The 20,311-nt window shown below is 45.0% G+C and overlaps 1 protein-coding gene across 15 annotated transcripts in view; it reads right to left on the bottom strand.

Moving 5' to 3' along the window:
• Window positions 1–20,311, bottom strand: part of PIKFYVE (phosphoinositide kinase, FYVE-type zinc finger containing) — a 194,361-nt gene that overhangs the window by 50,667 nt on the left and 123,383 nt on the right. For all 15 annotated transcript variants that reach the window (XM_075933821.1, XM_075933817.1, XM_075933820.1 and 12 more), the window contains 5 exons: window positions 18,557–18,683; window positions 16,298–17,457; window positions 14,515–14,615; window positions 10,983–11,054; window positions 2,176–2,347 (listed from right to left, as the gene is read on the bottom strand). In XM_075933821.1, coding sequence (XP_075789936.1) covers window positions 2,176–2,347; window positions 10,983–11,054; window positions 14,515–14,615; window positions 16,298–17,457; window positions 18,557–18,683 — 1,632 coding nt within the window. The remainder of the gene's footprint in view (window positions 1–2,175; window positions 2,348–10,982; window positions 11,055–14,514; window positions 14,616–16,297; window positions 17,458–18,556; window positions 18,684–20,311) is intronic.

Raw genomic sequence — 20,311 nt, forward strand, 5'->3', positions numbered from 1 at the left:
AAACCCCCGTTAACAATGAAAGGGGGAATGTACACACTGATTGCTCCCGTAGGTGGTAATTATTGACACTGGATTTGATAGGAAATAAAAGTGATTTTAATAGTACAAGCAGTAGGATTTAAGTGGTAATAGGTGAGAACAAGCAGAAGTAATTACAAATTCAAAATAACAGAAAACGCTTAGATACTTCTACACTAAAACTCCAGTACAAACTTACAACTCACCCTAAAACTGTCCCTTTCCTGGCCAAGTCTTCCAAAACGAGGGCTGTTTCTCACCCTGGGACTTTGGCTCCTTCCCTTGGGTGTGCCAGCCAAAGACAAGAGACTCCTACTTCCCTATTGTTTTTAAAGATTTCTTTAAAACAGCAAAAGCGACGAGGAGTCCTGTGGCACCTTATAGACTAACTGAAGTGTAGGAGCATAAGCTTTCGTGGGCAAAGACCCACTTCGCCAGATGCATGCAGTGGAAACCTCCAGAGGCAGGAATAAATATGCAGGCCAGGATCAGGCTGGGGACGACGAGGTGGATCCAATCAAGGAGGACGAGGCCCACCCCCAGCAGCCGACCCGGAGGTGCGAACTCCAAGAGAGCAGAAGCTGCCCCTGTAGCTAGCAAGCCATTCACAGCCCAGCAGTTTCCCCTCGAAGTCTGGTCCTGAAGCCTCTCCGCTGCAGGATGGCCACCCCCAGATCTGCAATTGTGTGTCCAGGAAGACCGAAGTGCTCCCCCACAGGTCCTTGCACGTTGCCACTCCTAATATCAGACCCGTGTCCACTGCTTCTCCCACGTAGGGACCGTCCTGTCTGGCCGATGCATATGGGACACTGCTAAATGCATCGGCCAGACAGGACGGTCCCTACGTGGGAGAATCAGTGGACACGGGTCTGATAGTAGGAGTGGCAACGTGCAAGGACCTGTGGGGGAGCACTTCGGTCTTCCTGGACACACAATTGCAGATCTGGGGGTGGCCATCCTGCAGCAGAGAGGCTTCAGGACCAGACTTCGAGGGGAAACTGCTGGGCTACAGTTCATCTTTAGGTTTGACACAATCAACTCTGGATTAAACAAAGACTGTGAATGGCTTGCTAGCTACAGGGGCAGCTTCTGCGCTCTTGGAGTTCGCACTTCCGGGTCGGCTGCTGGGGGTGGGCCTCGTCCTCCTTGATTGGATCCACCTCGTCGTCCCCAGCCTGATCCTGGCCTGCATATTTATTCCTGCCTCTGGAGGTTTCCACTGCATGCATCTGGCGAAGTGGGTCTTTGCCCACGAAAGCTTATGCTCCTACACTTCAGTTAGTCTATAAGGTGCCACAGGACTCCCTCGTCGCTTTTGCAGATTCAGACTAACACGGCTACCCCTCTGATACTTTAAAACAGCAGTTCTCAAACCTTTTGGACTCCGGAGCCCTTTACATGCGTAAAAATTTATGTGGAGCCCCAGCGGTCCACTGATTGTGTGTGTTGTACCTAGCGATGTTTCCAGTTTGTCAGCCTCCCGGAGCCCCTGGAGATGTCTCGCGGAGCCCTGGGACTTGGCGGAGCACAGTTTGAGAAACACTGCTTTATAGTATGGGGAGTCACTTGGCCGGTTCCTACCAACCACTAAGGTTGCAGGACAAAAGGCTATTGTATATGATTGCCCAGAGACTGAGGCCTCCCTGGATCACATTTATTCACACATTTAAAACCCATAAAGTATTCCCTACTTCATATATCTAATTTTACATACAAGAATGATACATACACCAAAAGAAGATAAACAGATCCAGCAGATTAAGACGTGAAGATTGATAAGTTACATGAAGTAATTTGCTCAAAGCACCTCTCAGTTATGTACATTTGTGTACATTGCATTAAATCCATTTCATAAAGCATGGGGAGTGGCAAACTGTCCCAAGCACCATTATCAAAAAGTATTTCTGTTTCAAGAAGAGATTTAACAGCCTTTTTCAAGCAGGAAGCAGACATTTCTCCAGTGGTATAGTATTCTAGGACCACTACACCCAATAGCATCAGTGGGTTATGTAAGGTTAGTCTTAGTTACATCTGATAAACACTCATAAGGATCATAAACTGTTCCTGCTAATTCAGTGAACATACAGGTTTCTGAAAGCACTACCCATTGTGTGAAGAACTATCATATGAGGGATTCAGCTACCATAGCACCTTTACCTGTTTGCACAATCTACACCAGGAGTAGGTAAGGATTGTGTGCTGGTATCCAGGAACTGGGGAGTCCAGCTCTTTCAGTATGATCTGCACACAGCCTTGCCCATGGACAAAGCGACGAATGTGGTGCACCATCGGTGTTTCACAAAACATGCTGGGGCATTGGTAGGAAGGCCTTAAAGAAAAGAAGTGGAGGCATTCAGCTGTGAGAAAGTATGTTACATGTGACAATCTTGAAAGGGAACCATCAGTGGCACTAGCATATCTTTCAGTGTCATCACGCTGCAGTAAACCCACCTTCCAAGATGTACAGAATAAGCAAGCTTCCAACCTGCTTCTAAATTATCTTTAACATTTTATGCTTATACACAGGGGCTATGTCTAAACTGTGCTCTCTTGCGCAAGAAAATATGCAAATGAGGCAAAGCAGTGAATAGCGCCAAACCTCATTTGCATACTTAATGAGCTGCCATTTTGCGCAAGGGGCTTTTGCGCAAAAAGGAGCGGTCTACATGGCTTTTTTTCAGGCAGAAAGAACGGTTACTTACCTCGTAACTGTGATTCTTCGAGATGTGTTGCTCATGTCCATTCCAATATAGGTGCATGCAGCGTACACGCACCATCAGAGACTTTTCCCTCAGCAGTATCCCTAGAGCCAGAAGGGAGCCAATATATCAGCCCATATAGACACCTGCTGGCCCCCTCACCCACTCTGCTCTTACCGGCATATTCCAGATAAAGGGCGGTGGGCAGGGATTTGGAATGGACATAAGCAACACATCTTGAAGAATCAGTTACGAGGTAAGTAACCGTTCTTTCTTCTTTGAGTGATTACTCATGTGCATTCCAATATAGGTGACTCCAAAGCAGAACCTAACTAGATGGGGGGCTGGATGTCGAAACCATGGAGGAGTTAAGAACCGCCCTACCTAGGGCAGCATCCTCTCTGGCCTGATGGGACAGAGCATAATGGTTGGCAAACGTGTGGACCGAGGACCATGTGGCAGCCCTACAGATGTCCAGGATGGGAACCTGCGCTGCGAAAGCGGTGGAAGCTGCCACAGTTCTCGTGGAGTGTGCGCTAAGGGTCGGGGCTGAAATGCCTGCTAGAGAGTAGCGCTGCCTGATACATGCGGTTATCCATGAGGCAATCCGCTGAGTGGATACAGGTTGGTCTCTGATGCATTCCGCGATGGCTACAAAAAGTTGTGGTGATTTTCAGAACGGTCCTGTCTAAATAAAAGGCTAACGCCCTATGGACATCTAACATGTGTAAAGCTTGTTCTTTCCCAGACGCATGCAGTTTCGGGGAAAAAAACTGGTAGAAAAATATCCTGGGAAGTGTAGAATGCAGAAACTACCTTCGGCAAAAAAGCTGGGTGAGGGCGGAGCCAGACCTTGTCTTTAAAAAAATACTGTGTAGGGGGATTGGACGTCAGTGTCCTAAGCTCAGACACCCGCCTCACGGATGTGATTGCTACTAGGAAGGACACCTTATATGATAGGTGAAGGAGGGAGCACGTGGCTAGCGGTTCGAACGAAGGGCCCATAAGTTTGGATAGCGTCAGCTTTAGGTCCCACTGGAGGACGGGTTGTCAGACATGTGGATAGAGTCTGTCCATTCCCATACCAAAGAGGAGGGCCATGAATTGGTAGTGGTCCTGGCCCACAGTGCATCGCAGGAACCTTTGGTGGAAGGGGGCAATTGAAACATGAAAATAAGGGTCTTTTAAGTTGAGGGCAGCGTACCAGTCTCTGGGGGCTAGGGAAGGAACAATGGACTCCAGAGTAACCATTTTGAATTTTGTTTTGACGATGAAGAGGTTTAGAGCTCTGAGGTCCAGGATTGGGTGAAGGCCACCTTTTGCTTTTGGAACCAGAAAATAGTGGGAATAAAATCCTCTGTTTAGAAACTCGTTCTACCGTCCCCAAGGTGAGAAGGTGGCGAGCCTCCTTCTGTAACAGAAGCTCATGAGAGGGGTCCCTGAAAAGGGATGGGGTAAGGGATTAGAAAGGAGGGGGCGAGTGGAAGGGGATTACTTAGCCCATTTCCACTATCTCCAGAACCCATCGGTCTGAAGTAACAGACCGCCAGGCCTGGAGGAAACAGGATAAACGGTCCCAGAAGGGTAACGGGGAGATTGGTAAGAAGCCCTTGGGGGTCCCATCAAAAGCCCAGTTGTGACCTGGAGGCTTATTGGAGGGTCCCCGGTTGGAATCCAGAGCTGGGCGAGGCCTATTGTTTCTGCCATTATCATCCCTGCCCCAACGACAGGTAAAATCAGGGCATGGGCCCTGTGGAGGCATTCTAGGGGTGTTCCTATTAATATATGAACGCCTTTGGTTGGCAGATGTGTGAAGGCCCAATGACTTTAATGTGGCTCTCGTGTCCTTCAGGCCATGAAGCCACTGGTTGGTTCTCAGAGAAGAGCAATATGGCTTCGAAAGGGAGGTCCTGCAAGGTATTTTGGACTTCTGGCGGCACTCTGGAGCCATGAACTGCGACACAGGACCACTCCAGTGGCCATGACTAGAGAAGCTGCATCAGCCACATCGAGTGCTGCTTGTAGCGCCGTTCAAGAAATTATTCTCCCCTCCTCCTGAAGGGCCCTATGTTCCACAAGGGAGTCTTTGGGAAGCAAGTCTGTAAACTTATCCATTGATGCCCAGGTGTTGTAAGCATATCTGGACAGAAAAACTTGTTGGTTGGCAATTCGGTACTGCATAGACTTTTCTGCCCAGTAGATCAGCCTTATTTGCTTCCCTGTTCTTAGGGATAGCTGCAAGCTAATCCTGCCTCTCCCTCTGGTTGACTGCCTGGACTACTAATGAGCCCCCAGGGGAGGATGGGTGAAAAGGTGTTCATTACCCTCCTGGGGGACAAAATACCTTGTTTCGCACACTTATCGGTGAGCGGGATGGACGCTGGGGTCTGCCACAAGATTGCCAAAATCTTGGCCACCGTTTTGTTGATTGGCAACGCCACTCTGGAGGGGGTATCTGCGTGCAGGATGTTGATCGTTGGGTCCGAGTCCTGAGATACCTTGTCCCGCCTGGACTCCCAGACTTTAGGCCAGGTGGTGGAGGTGGTCTTGGTGGGCCCTGGCATCCATGGAGGGCAAGGATGGCATAGAGTCGGCCAGTGCCTCGTCCAAAGAGGAGGACGATGATCCTTTTCCCATATCGCCCAAAGAGGCATCTGTCCAGCCTGGATCGTCCGAAGTGGCCACATAAGGAGCGGGGAGAGGTTGGCTCACTAAAGCCGCGCTCTTCCCTGGGCCTGGGAACGACTGGCCCGGAGGTAGCGAGTGGGTCAGTGTGGGGGACCAGACCAAAGGAGTCGCCGATGGAGGGACTCGTGGACCTGATGTGACAGAAGCCGGTCTAGGAGGGTTCACTCCCTAGCCCTGATGGTAGGCCCACTGGGTCCAAAAAGGCCACTTCCCGGGTGGCTGAGGTGGCCATGTCTGCTGGACCACTGGCACAGGGATCAGCTGAGCCTACTGTTGTTGGTACCGGGGTGGGGAAGTACGGTGCCAGGACCAGTGCCGGGAGCAATGACGTGAATGGGCCCAAGAACCCCAGGAAGATCATGCAGAGTCCGTGTCCAAGTTGAAGGAGTACTCTGAGGTGGCCATGGCGGTGCCGATGCCGATGTTAACTGCCCTGCGGCGTACCGAGACATGGCTTCTGGCTTGCCACAGTGCCGAGATGGAGGAGGAGGCATGGTCGAGACGGTAACCCTGACGGTAGATGTCGCGGTGCCAGGGCCAATAGCAGTGCCGGGCAGGCAATCCACGTTGCATCCGGTGCCAGATCTGTTGCCAGTGCCGGTGGCAATGGCACCAGTGTCACAGTAACTGGTACTGGGGGAGGTGCTGCATGTGTCACATGGCTCTGCCGCACCTCATGTCCCGTGTCACCAGGCACCCTAGGAGAGGACCGGTACCGGGCATCCCCGTGCCGTCTTGAGGGTCCCGGAGTGGGTGGAGGAGAGGGAGAAGAGTCTATAAGGACCCTTGCTGCCTCCAAATCCTCCAGGGTGAATGGGTCTGGGAGATCTTCTGAAGGACTCACATCCCTCCGATGGGAAGAGTAGTCACCCGACCTAGATGGCCTGGGCTGTGGACTGGCTGACGCTGTGTGCCCCACTGTAGAGCGCATGGAGGGCTCATGCCGTGGCAGGGACTAACCCGTTAGGCCTCCTCTTCTGGAACAGTACAGGTGACTGGGAGTGATGTCTGGCCCTATGCAGTACCGGGGAGGCACAGTGTGCAGACTGTCACGCACTGAGGCCGGTGCACTGTTAGAGCTCGGTGCCGGAGCCGGCCAAAGTGCCGACTCCATCAGGAGCGCCTTGAGCCATGACTCTTGCTCTTGTTTGGTCCTGGGCTTGAATGCCTTACAAATCTTGCATGTGTCTGTAATATGTGATTCTCCCAGGCCCTTCAAACATGATGAGTGTGGATTACCACATGGCATAGATTTGTTGCACTTCTTACAGGGCTTAAAGCCTTGCTGGCCGGGCATGGTCTGCCATGAGCACATGGCACGCCATGGCAGGGTAAAAAGAAACAACAAATAAAAGACTAACTAAATTAACAGGTACTTAACTGAATATTGGAAACAAAGGAGAAGAACAGTGAAAAAACAACTCGAAGATGAGCTGTGGGTTGTTCAAACGACCGTCACAGCGGTAAGAAGGAACTGAGTGGGTCAGGGGGCCAGCAGGGGTCTATATGGGCCAATATATCGGCACCACTCCAGGGGGCTCCCTGCTGGCCCCAGGGATACTGCTGAGGGAAAAAGTCTCTGATGGCATGTGCACGCTGCGTGCACACACCTATATTGGAATACAGCTAAGCAATCACTGGAAGAAGAATGGCTCTTGCGCAAGAGGGGGGTTTTGCACAAAAAGGAGCTGTGTAGATGGCTCCTTTATGCGCAAAAGCCCCTTGCACAAAAATGGCAGCTCATTAAGTATGCAAATGAAGCGTGGCGATATTTACTGCTTTGCCTCATTTGCATATTTTCTTGCGCAAGAGAGCTCAGTATAGACGTAGCCAGTGAGATCCGTTGCTGCAGGTTGAAATTAAAAAAAAATTGGTGCTTCAAATTAAGCTCCCAAACCTATATTTAGGCACTCAAATGAGGAAAAATATTTTCAAAAGGGCTGAGCTCCCACGTGGAAACAGAAACTAGCTTAGGTGTTTGCATATTTATGAATTCAAGGCTAAGCAGGTGCCTTCTGAAAAAATTGGCCATCCACTGGTTATCAGATACTTCAAAGAGCCTTCGCTCAGTAACTTCACAGATTTTTATCCATTGCTAGCATCAGCTTTCCCCTCTGACTGGTGAAGTACTGATACCCTTCGCCAATCACTGTTTCAAGAACAGCAAGTGGCTCAATTTTTAAAAAATGAACACACAAACACAGTGGGCAACTTTTGAGCTATATTTTTTTTAAACATTTGAAATTTTGTACGTGAGACACATACCAGGCTGTTTACCAAAAGCCAGTAGGTTCTAAAAGTTTGCATCAGACCCTCCAAAGATATTTTTCGAAAGATATCAGCATAAGACATTCTGATAATATTAAGGTGGTATGTTTTTTTCCAAATATGTATGAAACAGGAGCATTATTCCTAAGGAATTTGTACCTGCTGAAGATCTCACCTTAAGTTCCATAGCAACTTGTAAAAACAGAGGATTATGACCAACATAACTAACTGCCTTGGAGAGGACAGATACTTGCAATACAGTACTATGTAAGGATTCCACTTGGACCCCACTGTGACAAGTATTTTACAAATATTTTGTTAAGATTGCCAAGTTTGTAAGCTGTCTGAGGCAGGGAATATGACAAAATTCAACTGGTGAGTAAACAAAGGGGTAAGAAGGCGGTAACAATGAGCACATTTTCATTTCTTAGAAGGTAGCAGAAGTAATGGAAAAGACTAAAGAAAAGGGTGGATAAAAATCAATGATTAAAAATCACCTTTAATATAAGACATTTATGGCTCGTGAAATGTTCCATGAACTCTGCCAGCTTTAAATAGTTACCAAAGTTATAACTGGTTAATAAGGTGGAGTAGTTTGTAATTCTGAACTGTAGTGTGGCAAAGGAGTATATTTTATGGCCAAAGAGGTCCAACCTCTTATGATCTTTGTCCTATGCCATGAACTTGAAATGTGGTAGTTTAGCATGGGGGTGAACTTTAGAGAAGAGACTGACATGGCGGCGAGGGTCTTTTTGCCAGAGTGGATGGTGCGGTGGAATGCTGTATTATCCCAAAGATCCCATAGCAGCCACTGCACAGGATAGTGTGAAAGATAGGGCCCTTGGGCATACCACAGCAGCTGATGGAGTTACTGAGATCTATTCCTGTGAGAGGAGGGACATGACTGGGTGGGTGAAGAGTGCTGTGAAGAAAAAACACTCCTTTGGTTTTGGTAACTGAAATCACTATGCACCAAAAACACCAGCGATATGGGGAGCTCAAGTGAAATGCCCATATCAACCCATGGTGAGCACAGTGCCAGTGAAGATGCTCTCACTGAGGTGCCCAGGTGCTGAGACAGTTTTGGCCTGGTCAGCGTCGAAGTCTCATGATTGGATCGGTTGGTTGCACCAATCTCGTCCGTTGGTGGCAGGAAAAAGAGCCGACCCTCTTTGCCAGCTTAAGCTTTGGTGGTTTGGTGTACCCAATGATCTAGTAATAATGTGCCTGCATGACAACAGAAGATGGGGTTGCCTCTCTTTCAGAAATAAATATACTGGGAAAGCCCACACAACAGAATATTTACAAGAAATCAAAGTGAAAGCTGTAGTAGACTGAACAAAAATTCAACTGTTATATGCATAGCTTTGTCTCAGTCAATGCTGAAAACATGGCAAATGAGAAGATATTTCAAAAGAAACATGAGTACTCCTTAAATAATGTATGGCTGAAGTGTCAATTTAAATGAATCTTTTAGCGCAAGACAAAGTCTCAGAGTGGTAGCCGTGTTAGTCTGCAACTTTAAAAGAGTACATCTGTGGCACCTTAGGGTATGTCTATACTGCCACCCTAGTTCGAACTAGAGTGGCTAATATAGGCATTCGAAGTTGCAAATGAAGCCCGGGATTTAAATATCCCGAGCTTCATTTGCATCTTGCTGGGTGCCGCCATTTTTAAATCCCCATTAGCCTAATTCGAACTAGTCTAATTCGGAGTCCGCACTAACAGGGACTTTAAAATGGCTGTGCCCAGCAAGATGCAAATGAAGCCCGGGATATTTAAATCCCGGGCTTCATTTGCAACTTCGAATGCCTACATTAGCCACCCTAGTTCGAACTAGGGTGGCAGTGTAGACATACCCTTAGAGACTAATATATAGGATTATGAGCTTTCATGGGTAAAACCCACTTCATCAGGTGAGTTGGAGTGGAAATGAAAGACTCCCAAGGTATATACAACAGCAAAAACAGTTATCTGTCAATTGCAGAACCCATGTTAATGAAGCTAAGTAAGTAGGCTGGATGTGTCCCATTCATAGCTTTTATGTGAAAAGTAAATATCAAAAGCAGAGGAAATTGCCTTTATAATTCGTTAACCAGTAAATATCTTTATTCACGCCTAGGTCAACAGTATCACATTTGTAAATGAATTCCAGGTTAGCAATCCCTCTCTCTCTAATTGGGTGATACAATTTCTTTGTATAAGAATCACTACTTTTAAATCTTTTATCTAATGTCCAGGTAGGTTAAAATGTGTTACCATTCCTGATGTCTAATTTGTGTCCATTTATCTTCTGTCGCAGAGACTCTCCAGTTTGGCCAATATACATGGCAGAGGGGTTTAAGTATATCTTCTTCAGGAATAAAGGAAAATATTGTTGAAGTCACAAAATACTTCTGTAAGAACCATTTTGCTTCAGCTTCACTAAGAGAGCAGGAGGATCCAAACAAATTCTCCCTCAAGATGTTTGATGGAATTCTGTGGTTGATTGGTTTGAACAATAGGCCTTTTTGAAGAATAGGCCTATTTCTCATAGAATTTTGCATTAAAAAAAATCAGGTTTAAATAGAAGCATCTCATCCAAAGTATCTAACATTGGATTAAAGAAGAATGTAGATAGTATGCCTGGTATACTGAAGCTTATTACTCATAGTCTTAAACTTTAGAAAAATTGCTGCTGCATAGCTCATGCTATTGAAATTTGGAAGGTACACTTCAAGAGACTGACAAAATAAATCTTTCACCAGGAAAATAAACTGAAGTCAATAAATAGGAGAATGAATCAAACACTAACTCCACCTCATTTTCTTGAAAACAGTCAAGACACCAGATATAAAGGTAGATGCTTAACTTCTGAAGATGTTGCTGCTGCCATAGGCATTTCAAAAATCACTCCTCAGTTTTACCAGTCATAATACATTTCAGTGCTTGAGCAAAACCATTTAAAAAATACATGTTTACTGATGTGTTGTTTTTGTTTGTTGTTCAAGAAATTGGAAACTTGATTTAAACCTTGATTTTTTTTTTTATTTAAATCAATCCACCCTGCTTAAGAAACATACTTCCTATTTTGCTGTAAGCATCCTAATAAAATGAAAAAAGAAATATAGAAGACCTATTCAGTAGAACCATCTCTAAAAATAATGTTTATCAAAGATTTTAACAGCACACGTTTTAAAACTCGTGGTTTATAAAGAATTGTTTGCATAACAACATATTATGTACATGCATAAACACATTTCACAATCTGATAACACTACTGAAGACTTTTACACTAGAATTCTCACATGCTTTTAAGAAAGTTCCTACCTGAAACAATACCGTTCTAAAAACACTCCTAGAGTGAGATCATTTTTTCCATAGAACTCCATTGTCACAATCCTGAAGCAGAGGAAGAACAAAAAGAATTTAAGTGGAAGGATCTTATACTGGTTTGAGAGGCGTACATTACAGGAATGATCACAACATGGAACGCTCATGAGTAATTTCATGTATCTCAAACACCATACAATTGTGCCTTTTAAGATCATGGCCAAAAACTTCCAAACTTGGGTATCTAAAGTTAGTCATTTCAACCAATATTTTAAGTCATGATTTTCAGATGTGCTGAACACAGCTTCCCAGCTGATCCACTCCTAAAGACTTTAATGGGTGCTTCTGATGCTCAGCAACTTTGGAAAAAATGAACATCCATTTTAGGTACCTAAATATTGATTTAGAGAACGCTTTTTAATAACCCAATTTTGGACGTTTTAGCTAGACTCAATTTTGCATCTTTATTTGTTGCTTTATAATGTGTTTTTAAAAGTCTTTGCTAGCTAATTATTCAGTTTTGTACAGGCAGTGCTGAATGAACTAATCCTAAAAGAACCCACACCATTCCTGATATTAGCTACACTCTTTGGGGACAAGCCCTACCCAGTGAATAGCTAAGGATTAATATAAAAAGTCTGCCAGTAACTGGCAGGCTCACAGCTAAGGCTGTAGAATTTAAACATGAAATGCTACTTGTTACGAAGAAATGCCTGACCCCTCTAGAGCAGTGGTTCTCAAAGTGTAACTGAGGACCATTAGTGGTATGTGACCGTCTTGCAGATGGACTGCAGGCTTGAGAGTTGCCCCCTCCTCCATTCCCATCCCCGCTTTGCAGAGTGTGCGCTGGGGCGTCAGCCCCATCCCCCCAACAAGGCTACAGCACCAGCATTGGCTTCCTGCTGCAGGGGGGAGGGGGCAAGGAGAGAGCCCAGATCCAGCTTGTGGGGGACGGGAGATACTCCATATACTGCCACTGCTCCTTCCTATGTCTGGGGGAACAGCAGTGCAGCAAACAGTTTTCCTAGGCTATGTCTAGACTGCAAGCCTCTTTCGAAAGAGGCTTTTTCGAAAGATACTTTTGAAAAAGCCTCTTTCGAAAATGAGCGTCTAGACTGCAAGCGGAACTTTCGAAAAAGCAAGCCGCTTTTTCGAAAGGCAGTCTGGATGCTCTCTTTTGAAAAACCCGTTTGCATTCAAGAACGCCTTTTTTTGAAAGAGCACTTTCGAAAAAAGGCATTCTTCCTCGTAAAATGAGGTTTACCACCGTCTAAAGAAAAGCCGCGTTCTTTCGATTTAATTTCGAAAGAACGCGGCTGCAGTCTAGACGCAGGTGAAGTTTTTTTGGAAAAAGGCTACTTTTTCCGAAAAAACCCCTGAGTCTGGACACAGCCCTAGAGGCTTTCCTTGCTGTTCCCATTGGCCAGAAGCCATGTGTTTCCTATGCCCCTCATGCCAGACCCCATTCCTATCACCCTCACATACACAAACACCTTCCCACCAAGAGCCCACATTCCCACCCTTCTCCTGCATCCTCCCTTCTGACCAGATCACTCTACCCTCAGCCCACTCTTGGACCCAACCTCAGAGCCAGACACCTCGCCCTGGGCCTCTTCCTTCACCCTCCCTCCCATCCACCCAGACCCCACCTTCGGCTTGCTCTTGCACCCTCCCTCCAATCCAGATCTTGCATCTCTAGCCTTTCCTGCACCCATTTTTTCATCATAGGTGGTTGGCTGGTGGTCTGCAGAAAGATTTACGTTAAATGAGGCGGGCCACAGGTTTGAGACCCACAGCTATAGAGGAGTAAAGCTGTATTAATTCTGGATGTAAAAGTTCCAACGTGCGCAGCAGAAATTCTGCTTTCATTCCCAAACTAAAATAGGCAGACTCACAAAAGTGTAAGGCTGCAAGGGACCTTGAGAGATTATCAAATCCAACTCCCTCTGTTGAGCCATGACAAAGTGAATCCAGACCATTCCTGACTGGTGTTTGTCCAATTTCTTCTTAGTAATCTCCAATGATGGGGATTCCACCAACTTAGAAGCTTGTTTCAGAGCTTAAGTGCCCTTATAGTTAGAAAGTTTTTCTTAATCTATAACCTAAATTTCCCCTGATAAAGATTAAGTCCATTACTTTTTGTCCTACCTTCAGAAGACATAGAAAACAATTTATCACTGTCTCCTTTCTAAAACAGCTTTTAAACATATTTGAAGATTTATTGGATCTTCTTTTCTTAGGACTACATATGCCCAGGTTTTTCACTTTCCCTCATAAATCAGATTCGCTAAATCTTTTACCATTTGTGTTCCTCTACATCTTTCCCAAAGCATGGCATCCTGAAGTGGATACAATACTCCAACTGAGGCCTCACTAATACCAACCTATAAGACACTCCTGTTAACACTCACATCAGATTACCACCCTTCTTTGCAACAGCCTCTAATGCTCACTTGAATTCAATTTGTGATCACCCTCCTTCCCCCCGATACTTTTCACCAGTGACACCATCTAGCTAGTTTCTCCAAATTTTGTAGTTGTGCTTTTATTTCCTTCATAATGTAGTGCACTTACTTAGGTTTACTGAATTTCATCTTGTTGATTTCAGACCAAAGTCTCAGATTTGTGAAGTTCATTTTAAATTATAATCCTGTTCCCCAACATACCTGCAATTCCTCCCACCCTGGCATCCCACCCTGGCATAATCTGCAAGTTTTATAAACATACTCCCCACACCATTATCCACATTAATAATGAAAATGTAGGAGAACAACCAGTTGTACATCCCACCTTATAGTAATTTCATCTGGACCACATTTTCCCTATTTGTTATGAAAATGTTTTCTAGAACCATGACAAAAACCTTAGTAAAAATCAAGTTATTCATGCCTATTGCTTCCTCTCAGCCACAAGCCAGTAAGCCTGACAAAAAGCCTGACAGGTGAGATACAGAATTTAAGGTACTTTGGCATGATTTATTTGACAAATCCATGCTGGCAATTCCTTATTACCCTATTCTCTAGGTGCTTGCAAATTGCAAATTGTTTATTTGTTTCATTCTTTCCTGATATTAAAGTTAGGCTGACTTGTCTAATTCTTCCTTTAAACTTTGGTACTATATTTGCTCTTCTCTAGTCTTCTGGGATCTTTCCCTTCCTCTCCGAGCTCTCAAAGATAACTGCTAACACTTTCAAGAGAGCTTCAGTTGCTTCTTTAAGTACTGCAAGTTGATTTTCATCAGGCCCACATAACAAAAGCTGTGATTAGTTAGAACACTGAATTACAGGTTGGGCCTTCTGTTCTTTTTATTGCCTTATTAACCTTTACAAAGGTTAAGTGACATTTCTCAAATCTATCTAGTCATACACAGCTTAATGCATGACTAACTTTAAAAAAGGCTAAGGTGCCTTCACGTGAGTTCTTATTTAGCTATACAGAGGAATTAGCAACTTGTCTTTACATAAAACAAGAGGTTAGGACTTAAAATTTGTATTTTAAATGAGCCATAGAAAAGAAATTAATTTCATACCATGGGCTAACGCAGGCACTTGGAGCGTTGCTGGACTGGGCAGATGAGCTACTGAAAAGAACACAGAGCCTCTGATGGTTTATTGGACTCAGACAGTCCACCTGACAAGACAAACCATTAGTCAGTTACAACCATACATTTTCATCAATACAAAATAGTTTACACTCTAAAAGGTGCATAGAATGGAATTTTATTCAGCAAGAGATTCCATGTTTGTCCTATTTGCCAGATTTACATTCCTCAGGAGATTAAGTTAATCAAGAGCTGTAGGTTGATTTTACTTAGGTCGACTTTCTGCAGTAGACATAAGTCACACAACTTCAACTACATGAATAACCTAGTTAGAGGTGATGTACCTTAAATGGATTTACTCTGGGGTCTACACTGCAGGGGCCAACAGGAGAAAGTCTCCTGTCAACTTATCTTTCTCTTCTTCTTGTCTGGGATAGAGTAAGGGGATCGACTGGAGAGTGACCTGCTGTTGATTTGGAGGGTCTTTACTAGAACTGCTAAATAAACCACTGGTAGATTGATCGGAGAGCATCAATCCCCGCAGCAGTATAGATATAGCCTTATGCAAGGATGACTTTTAAGATCAAGCATAACCAATTAGGTACAACAATTTAAGGAATCAAAAGCCCAAGTGGACTTTTAAGCAGTCTGTGACAGTTTGAGGGGGTCTTTAATCCACAAATGTGGTGCATTTTAACCCTCTTAACAAGAAATCTTGACACTTGCTGCTTACCTCCTTGTAAAGGGGAGAAAACATTTTACTTAATCACAGGATCTCAGTTATTCAGAATACATAAGGCAGAACCAACCCCCATCTCCCATTACCATCTTCTGAACAGACTTACTATTCAGCTGCTAAAATTTCAATATCCTTCCCCCCCCCCCCCCCCCCACACCTCAACCAGTGAAGATATTTTTGTACAGGGGTACTGGCCTGGCAACTATTCACTTGTTTGCTCTAAAGTGAGGTTCGTTCATTTGTGCCAGTATCCACAGCTTCCTGGGCAAAAAAAGCATCACTTAGCATCACTTCTGATGCAATAAAGAGATCAAACTAAGAAAACATGCTGCCTCATGAAAGAAAAAAAAATCTCCACAAGTGTTTTTGGACACAAATAATGAATATTTAAAAAACAGTATAATTAAGGAAAAGGTTATGATTACATCATCAAGAGTCTCTTGACAACTTTCTCCAACTAATCTGGATCAGATATTTAAAATATAAGGAGATATTTTAAAAATATTTTGCAATTACACCTCCCAATGCTGACCTTTATTCTTACTGGACACCATTCATGACCAGCCGCTAGCAAACACACAAGGAGACAATATCAACATTAGCAGTCAGTAAATAGAGAAAAAAAAACAGCCAGCTAGCTTTAAAACAGATGGAAGCCCCATTTCTCAAATAGATGAGCAATTGTTCTCTTTTCCATCTCCCACTTCGCCCTCAATGTGGACACAAGCACTTTCATCCCAGCATGTAAAACTGAGCTGATAATGAGATGTATCAAGTTTCTTGCTCTTCCTGATGTTTCAAAGAGCATATGCCTGGAGAGCTCTCCCTGGCCGAAACCCTCAGGTCTGCATCTCTCACAATCAGGGAACACAGTGTAGTGATTAAACAAGCTGACATCCAAGTTGACCAAAAGCACTGCAGTCCAATATGTATTTTTGTTATGCCTGGCCTGTTCCCAAATACAATGTTCAGATGTATGTTCTTTCTCCTACCACTAAACAAGACAGAAGATAGAAACTGAGAGATTCTTACCTTATGAGACCATATAGATTCATCCTGAACCAATCCACTCTCATCCTCTTCATTTCTGCCTCCAACTTTTCCTCCAGGAACACCAGATGCATCTTTACACTGGGCAAAGGGATCTGTATTTTTCTGTTGTATCCTTCCTCCTCTGGCCCGGTAATCTGACAGCATTCTGGCCAAGCTTTGGCTATCACTGAGATGTTCTCTAATTCTAGTGTTAACTAGCTCATGGGCGGGCAAAACCTGGATGGCCTTTGCCTGGATACTTCCATTTATCCCTTGCAATCCAGAGAGATCCCTTAACAGCTGTTTCTTCCTTCTGCTTTCCAGCTCCTTATACTCTTTGTTGAGGAGAGGAGACAAATAGACCTGCTCTGGGAAGTAGTCCCGGACAGGGCACCTCATGCCAATCTCTGTTAGAAGAAAAGGTTCATGAAATGTTATCACAGGTGAGATACAGAGAATAACATCTTTCAGCTCTTGTTTAAATGCTAAGGAGCAGGCCTTGAGACGATCCTCAGAGGAAATCACCTCCTCCGTGACATACAATCCAGTGTCATCCTGTAGAGGGTCTCTAAAGACTCTCATCTGGCTTTTAGAATCCCGAAGGTCACCTGGCTCTTGCAGAATCTCCAGATGCTCACTATATAGAGTGTGTGGATGTTGCTCCATACTTTGGAAAGGTAGTTGTGATTCTGGTACTGGCAGTAAATACTCTATTCTGAGATGATCTTGGAGTTTTAAAGAGGATCCCTCTCGCAGGACATCATCATCTTGATCTTCTTCAAGCAAAGTTCTTTGTTCTAGTGTGCTAGCCTCATCAGAGGAGACAGAATCAGAGACCATGGGCATTTTTTCAGAGAAGAGATCAACATCTTTGAGGAGTATGCTAAACTCCTCACCATTAAAGAGGTCTTGGTGCTCATTTTCATCTCCTTGGCTTTCAATCAGTGTCTGGAAAGAGCTGTTTTTAGTGAGAGTAGGGGGCATGGCAAACTCATCCATAAGGAAAGAAATTTCCAGCTGGGAATGATAAGCCACACAGACCATAAAGATAAGGATCTCTTTCACTCGGGTCAGTTCATAGTCTGCAGCTCCACGCAGTTTGATGGTGCAGCCCAAGTGTGGTGCGCACCCTTCAAAAAACATTAAGGTTTTTGTTTGATCTAAAAAAGTTAGAAGAAAAACAGTGAGGGTCAAGCAATTCTCATATTTCATACTTAAACAGCAGAACTGAAATGTTTCCTATGAAAAAAGTGAATGCTAATTATGATTTAAGAGTTGGAACTAGCAGCACTACCACTTATTGCAACATCGCGGCAGGAACTCATGCCCAGCCCAAACCAAGGATGTGGCTCTAACTGTACATTTTTGGAGTTTCTTTGTGGAAAAGTTAGCCTCCGCTGTCTCTCACTTTGCCAGTCAAATTGCTATACATTTTGAATGCAGTCAGGACAGCACAAATAAATAGATATGTCCCAGTATACCAAAGATTAAGCTAAATCATAGAAATGAAGGGTTGGAATACACATCAAAGTTTATTTCAACCATCCTTACCCCAAGCTGAGGCAAGATTAAATACACTTGTCTGGGATGGTTTATGTATTTGTCTAGCATGTTCTTAAAAGCCTCCAGTGATGGGAATTCCATTACCTATTCCACTTTAACTCATGTTTTTCTAAAGCTTACCAACCTTAAAAGTAAATGCCTTGACTTGGTTTCCTTCCAGCTAAAAGAACAGAGAGATGGTTAGAAGGAAATGAGGTATGGACTCAACCTCCTGAGGTCTCTTCCAACCATATGATTCTATGAAATGCGGCCCATTGCTAGGTAATCAACTGGACTAAGCTTTAAATTAATGTCTCATATAAGGTATTCATTTTTGCTGTCTCCTTTCCTGAACGGCTTTCTGTTTCCATAATTAAAAAGTTAAAAATATTATACCTGCAGTTTCTTCGATTAGCTCCTCACTAAATTAGTTTTTGTCCCTTTGCTAGATGCTAGTTTCACGAGTGGTATACAGAGATCAGCATAATATCAATCTTCATATTTTTGCAAGATATTAGATATAGAATTCTTTGTATTCGTTCTTGTAAACATCAAAACTTGTGTAGCAAAGCTAACAGCCCAGTCAACCTTTGTTCATTCATTTCAATTACTTGATAGTCAAGACATTCTGCTTAATACAGCAGTATTAGTAAATTATTAATCCACACTGCAACTCCATCTTGGGCAAATGAGCTAGAACATCCTGGTTTTACTCACCGTTTGGTAATTGGAACACTTGCATGTAAAATTTGTGACAAGTTCCCAAGTGAGGTTTGGTCAACAATTGATCCATTGACATCACCAAGTCTCCCTGAGTCATCCGACTTACTCGGTCTAATACTTGCTGTAAAACATGTATAAAGGACAACAGAACAGGGCACAACACGGTCATAAGTTAAAAATACATGTTCCAAGCATGACTCCATCCTTAGATAAGCCTAAGGCATTAGCTTATTATAGTGTATTCCTAAAGCAAGTTAAAAATATCAGCCTTAACACTGAAGTCTTGATCTGCATCATTAATGTAACAATAATTTCACTGTATAAAAATTCATATTTGAAAAATTATTCCAAAGGAATATAAAATAATTTAACTAAACTCCAGTTACCATTGCATTTTAGTCTGTTTAATATGATGATATCAGACATACTTTATAGCCGTGGTCACCAACCCATGGATCGCGATGACTGGTTGATCGGGACGGCTCGACCAATTGATTGCGAGGCGTTCGGGGCTCCCCCGATTCCACCCACCCCCCAAGAAGCCCCACTATCTACCTTCGAAAATGGAGGTAGTGCCGGCTTCCCGTGGGGTGGAGGAAAGTCTGGCAGCTGCGCACCACTTCCGGGGTTTCCAGAAGTGTGCTGCCTGCTCCACTCCTCCAGGTCTGTGGCGCACCGGGAGGAGGTAGGAGTCCCGAAGGAAGGCTCATGCTGGGGGCTTCCAGGGTCGGGGGTGGGGAGAGGGAAGGCGCGCACCGGGGCTCCCTTCCTCTGCAGGGAAGGAGGTAGGAGTCCCAGGGGGAAGCGCGTGCCGGGGAGGAGGTAGGAATCCTGGGGGTAAAGAGCGCGCCGGGACTCCTCTCCTCTGTGGGGGGAGAGGGGAGGAGTCGCAGGGGGAAGTGCGCACTAGGGCTTTCCTCCTGGGGGGAGAAGGGGAAGGGACGTGCGCACCAGGGCTCCCCCCTCTGTGGGGGAGGGGGGAGGAGTTCTGGGGGGAACCGTGTGCCAGGGAGGGGGGAGGAGTTCTGGGGGGAACCGCGCACCGGGGCATCCCTCCTTTGCGGGGGAGGGGGGAGGAGGCCCAGGAGAAGGCTCTTGCCGGAACTTCTCTCCTCTGGAGGGTGGGATGGGGAAGGCGTGGGCCGAGGATTCCCTGCCCCAGCCAACACCCTGCTCCCTCTTCTCACTGGCACTCTGCTCCCACTGGCATCCTGGCCCCTGCCCCCTGCCCCCACCAGCACCCTGTCCCTTGCCTCCACTGATACCCTGTCCTCTGCCGCAGCACCCACTAGCACCCTTCCCCAGTACCATGTCCCCTGCTCCCACCAGCACAGTTGGGGCCACATTAGTGAGGCTTTGGAGGAGTGGTTTTTTTTTGCATCTCACTTGTGTGGTCCCAACTGACTTTTCAGTGACCCCTGAATCAAAACACGTTCTCATAAATAAAAACAATGCTGAAACTTTTTGCGTTGACATTTTATTTAAAAATGAAGCCTGGCCAAAAAAACCCATCTGTCCACAGCATCATAACACTCCTGCACCCCTCCCCCGCCTGTCCCACTAGACCCTAGATTTGAGCCTATCATACATTGGAACCCCCTGTCCTGAGCCTCTCACATCGCCAAACTCCTGCACCCTCACATCCTCAGTCTTTTGCCACAACACTCTTGCACCATCCACACACCACAAATCTGCATCCTGAGCCCATTATACTCCTAACCTCCCTGCCCTGAGCCCCTCACATTCCCC

The sequence above is a fragment of the Pelodiscus sinensis genome, chromosome 7, assembly GCF_049634645.1.
Source record: "Pelodiscus sinensis isolate JC-2024 chromosome 7, ASM4963464v1, whole genome shotgun sequence".
Taxonomy (NCBI): Eukaryota; Metazoa; Chordata; order Testudines; family Trionychidae; genus Pelodiscus; species Pelodiscus sinensis.